Raw genomic sequence first — 4,781 nt, 5'->3', positions numbered from 1 at the left:
GCGTGGGAGGGAAGGGCTGATTTGCCAAAAGATGGGGGAGTGAAAAACGTGAGCTAAAATCATTAAACCACAAACACGACACCTAAACTACCCAGATAGTGAAGCCTTAGTTAAATCTATATCACGTCACATACCTCTGAAAACAGCACGAACAGCCATGATTTTGGCCACATTGCACAACACAACAGCCACAACCCGAAGGTGCATGCAACCTTCTAGTGCAGATGGGTACACCAGCACTATAGTGGCACAAACTCACACTACTGACTACTCTGCAATTTTTTGACAATGAAATAAATCCCCAAAATAAACCCCCAAAAAGTCCTGACATTTGTTTAAAGTGCTTTTATGTAATCATATGCAGTGGCAGTGACTGTCCATAACTGCCTCTATTTTATCTGTGCTATTCTATTTGCCAGGTCAGCTACAGAACAGCTAGGCTATGGTGGACATGACAGAAATCAGGTGCCACGAAGCCATACAGTTTGTTTGCAACTCGAACCCAGGATGTAGGGAGACTATGATTATGGCACGCAAAATTAAGTTAAACTCTACCAGAAAAATGGTTTTCTCCCAGACAAAAAACAACAGAAGCAAGACAGAGGTGTCTAAATGATGTTGAAAGTTGAAACCCTGAACCTGAAGGCTGTTAAGTTTAATGAGTAGTAGAGAGCGAATAAGAAGCTATTTATTGATCTAGCAATATAGAAATGACAAAAGCCTTCACATTAAAGACAAAAACTGAGAACTGAAACAGAACCACATTCAACACATCTACAAAAGAAAAAACTCTATCTACAAATGTAAAACTCACCACATGAAGAAGCCAATGCCTCCAAAAAATTAACAGTGGCCAATTACTTGAAATCAATGCTATAAAATAATCTAAACTCAGTTTCAAATTCAAGAACCATAAAGTGACAGCATAAAATGCCATAGCGCACCAAAACAAATAAAATATTGTCACTCAATAACCAAACAGTGATTAGGTTGAAGCAACAAAATCCATATCTAAATACAGTAGATAATGCAATGAGATAACCAAGAATTTTCATTTGGTTATAATGAGATCGCCAAAAACACTCGTGTATCATGCTATACCAAATAAGAATAATGATTATGCTAATATTGCTTGACTTCTTTCTATAAACAACTTGGTGTAAGATCATGTGACTACTGTCTATCGGTAACAAAGCAATCTTACGCCAAAGGTGACCAACCCAGGAATAAAGACACACATTAAACATAAAGGCAAACATGAGAGATATTTATGTGTTCAGCGTGGAGAGATAAGTTACAATAACAAATCCATAAAAAGATATGGGCACATAATGACTGATTGGAAACATACCAAATGAGGAATGAACATATAACATGCCAAGGAAAAAAAACTCAGGAATAAAAATCAGAGCAAGTGAATAATGATAAAGCCATACACCAAGGGCCAACAACCACAAACTATGGGGAGATAGCACATACCACTTTGTCTCAGGTTATAATGAAGGATTGGAAACATACCAAACGAGGAATGAGCGCACACCATGCCAAGGAAGAAAAACTCAGGAACCAAAATCAGAGCAAGTGAGTAATGATAAAGCTGTACACTAAGGACCAGCAACAGCGAACTTTGGGGATAGCACATACCCACTTTCTCCCAGGTTAACGACAAACATAATTTGATAACTTACTGAAATAAATGGGCTTTATTGTCCTCCCATTACCCCTTCCCCCGACCAAATTAGAGAAGAAAAAATTGGCATTGGATGAATGAGAAGGAATAAAGTTCACATAGTTTGTTCCATCTATTTAAAGTTCAATTCCCGCTATTACCAATTGATACATGGCTTGAGAAAATAATTTAATGACGAAGAAAATTCAAAAAATACTAGAACATATTAATTGTGCAACCTACAGGTTCAACGTTAAGAGTTGTTGCTACAACATATTAATTGTGCAACTTCCTTGCCAAAAATACTACTGGAACAATTTCATACTTGAGATGATCTTATTGTAACTGACACAATATTTGGAAGCAATCCAAATAGATTTAAGTGTAAGCTATCAAAATGAACTATTATATCCAGCATAAAGACATTTACCTACCGTAAAACCTTAGAAAATACATTGAAAAGACATCCCAAAGAAATCAATCTAACATGCTTGTATAAGGGATTGAATAAGATATATTATAAACGTAACAAAATGAGAAAGTCATCAAAATGAGGGAAAGGTTGTGATATTAGTGCTATACTTCCACAATCATAAAATCAACATCTTCCAGTTTGGGAGTTTGATAGATGAATACAAACCAAAGAGAAAAATAGTTCTGCGTTGTTTGATATGAATATAGTTTACAAATGTCCCAGAGTGTACATCATTTCCCCCTGGAATTAGAAGATAAAATTGTAAGAGAATAATTTAACTTAACTTTAAATAAAATTATGAGAAAGATCAGAGTACAAATTTGATTTCACTCCAGTGTTAATCATGAGAAATATAAAAGTGCAGTTTATTTCTACTTACGTGCTCATCATTAAAGTTATGTTGTCTCCTTTAAGAAGGATCCTCCCTAAGAAAAAAAGTAAAGTTCTTTAGAAAATGCATAAGTCGCAAAGACAAGAGCGAAATTTGAGAAACTTTAACATACCTAATGTCTTCTTGCTCTTCTTCTTGATGTTCACTTCCTCAGCATCATCAAGAACCAAATTCATGTATTCATCAAAACCCTTTTTGAAAAACAACAAAATCGTATTATCCTTAAAGTAACAAGTCAGCCAATCAATTTTTTTTAACAAGGGTATGTTATATACAACTACCAACATTCATTTCCATATAATCCCATTCCCAAAGAACTGAAAAGGTTGACAAAAATTCCTGAGGAAAATAAATCACAATGTTTAAGATATTAGCTCATATCGCAGAACGCACGAAAATCCACACTTTTTTTACAATACGAAAGTATATACTGTTGGATAATTTGAAGTGTATCCATAGAACTTTTTCTAATGAATTTTTTAAAAGGAACGAAGAAAACCGACATTAAACTAAGTTCTGCTAATGTCAAATACACGTCTTCACAGTGCTCACAAAAAAATCTTAAAAAAACGCAGTCCTCCCTCGGGATGACGATTTTGCATCTCCTCAACGAACATTTTAAAGTCCTCAAAACAGAAATTTGAAGAGAAGCGTGAGATAAACAAACATAAAAAATTAGACTCACGATGATTCGTCCTTCAATCCTCAAGTCTTTTTGCTCAAAAAGCCAAATCTGAATGCGTGCTTTCTGCATGTATTACAAAGAGAACCAAATTACATAGAGATTAAGGAAACCCCATAAGAAATTATCAACCAGGATGAAAGTGTGAGAAGACTTACGCTCTGAAGAAACCTGAAAATCAAGTTCTGCAAAATCAAGGAAACGAATCAGATTAGGTTACAGTTAAACATACAGTAATATGAAATTGTAAGTAGTTTATGTGAATCTTACAATGGGCTGAGTCATAACCCTCTGAACTTTTGTGCTCGCCATGATTACGAGAAGGGAGGAACGATGTACTAGGAAGATGGCAGGAGACCTGAGAGACACACTCTTAAACCCTAAAATCTGAATAATTGCAATTTCCTTTTGTGAGTGAGGGTTTTAAAGGGGACAAAATAAAGCCAAACTTATTTTTTCACACCTTTATATTATTTTTTTAATCATTATTAGCAAAAATACATGTATCTGCATTCTTACTATAATAAAAATTAAAAATTATTATTAAAATAAAAATCTTTCTTAAGAATAATTAAAAAATTTAAATTAAAAAATAATTTTATCTTGATAAAAGTAAAATTAATAGTAAAACGTGTACATAAAAAAAGTATTCTTCTATAATATAAGAAAAAAAAATACTAAGAAACTTGTTTTATTACTTACTTTGTTTTATTGATAAAAAAATTTAAAAAACAATTTTTCATTCTATGTTTTTAATTTTTTTATTAATATTTATTTCGCTAGAAGTTATTTTATTTTTTATTCTTTATCTTTTTTTTAAATTTTTTTATTTATAATTATTTTATCCGTATAGAATTTATTTTACTATTTTATCTTTTTATTTTATTTTTAAACTGATCTTTTTATATTATTCTTTTCATTCTAAACTTTATTTTAATTAATTTTTTTCATTCTCAGCTTTATTTTTTTTTATAACTTTTATTATTTTTAATTCTATCACTTCTCTAATTTCTAATTTCTTGATTATTTAATAAAATAAAATTTAAAATACTATAATTTATTTTTATTTCTTAAAATACTAGTATTTAAAAACTATATTTTTTTATTGTATAAAATTTCATCAATAAATAAATTAGAATTGTTTTTTGAACTTTTTTTTATGAAATTTTATAGAACATTTTTGGATACTTTTAATTTTTATCTCATCATTTTTAACATTTATAATAAATTTTAATGTATTTAAACAAATTTATCGATGACTAAAAATATCATTCTATTATACTCTAAAATTAAAATGTAATTTATGTATTAAAATATATGCTTACAAAATAATATTTGATGAAATTATTTATCTGCTCGTATGATTTTGTATAAATATAAGTTATATAACACTACTAAAAATTTTATTTTTAACGTCAATTATATGTGTATGTTCTTTAACGGCGATATCACTATTTTATTTTCCGTTAGTAAATCCACTGACATAGAATTTATCATCATAAAAAAAATATTGTTTCATTAAATACTTTTGTATTATAAGTGACAACTTGATCCAAAAGTTTTT

At 30.4% G+C, this 4,781-nt stretch overlaps 1 protein-coding gene across 1 annotated transcript; it reads right to left on the bottom strand.

Annotated features, from left to right (window-relative positions):
• Window positions 1–2,220: 2,220 nt before the first annotated feature.
• LOC124830481 (uncharacterized) lies at window positions 2,221–3,640 on the bottom strand. The gene is made up of 6 exons (XM_047304206.2): window positions 3,488–3,640; window positions 3,376–3,402; window positions 3,221–3,283; window positions 2,648–2,726; window positions 2,524–2,569; window positions 2,221–2,384 (listed from the first exon to the last, which is right to left on the bottom strand). The coding sequence occupies exons 1-6, from the start codon at window positions 3,527–3,529 to the stop codon at window positions 2,375–2,377; spliced, it is 267 nt and encodes an 88-aa protein (XP_047160162.1). The 5' UTR covers window positions 3,530–3,640; the 3' UTR covers window positions 2,221–2,374.
• Window positions 3,641–4,781: the final 1,141 nt, after the last annotated feature.

Source organism: Vigna umbellata, chromosome 1, assembly GCF_029865625.1.
Source record: "Vigna umbellata cultivar VRB3 chromosome 1, Vumbellata_1.0, whole genome shotgun sequence".
Taxonomy (NCBI): Eukaryota; Viridiplantae; Streptophyta; class Magnoliopsida; order Fabales; family Fabaceae; genus Vigna; species Vigna umbellata.
This window is presented reverse-complemented; position numbering and strand designations above follow the sequence as displayed.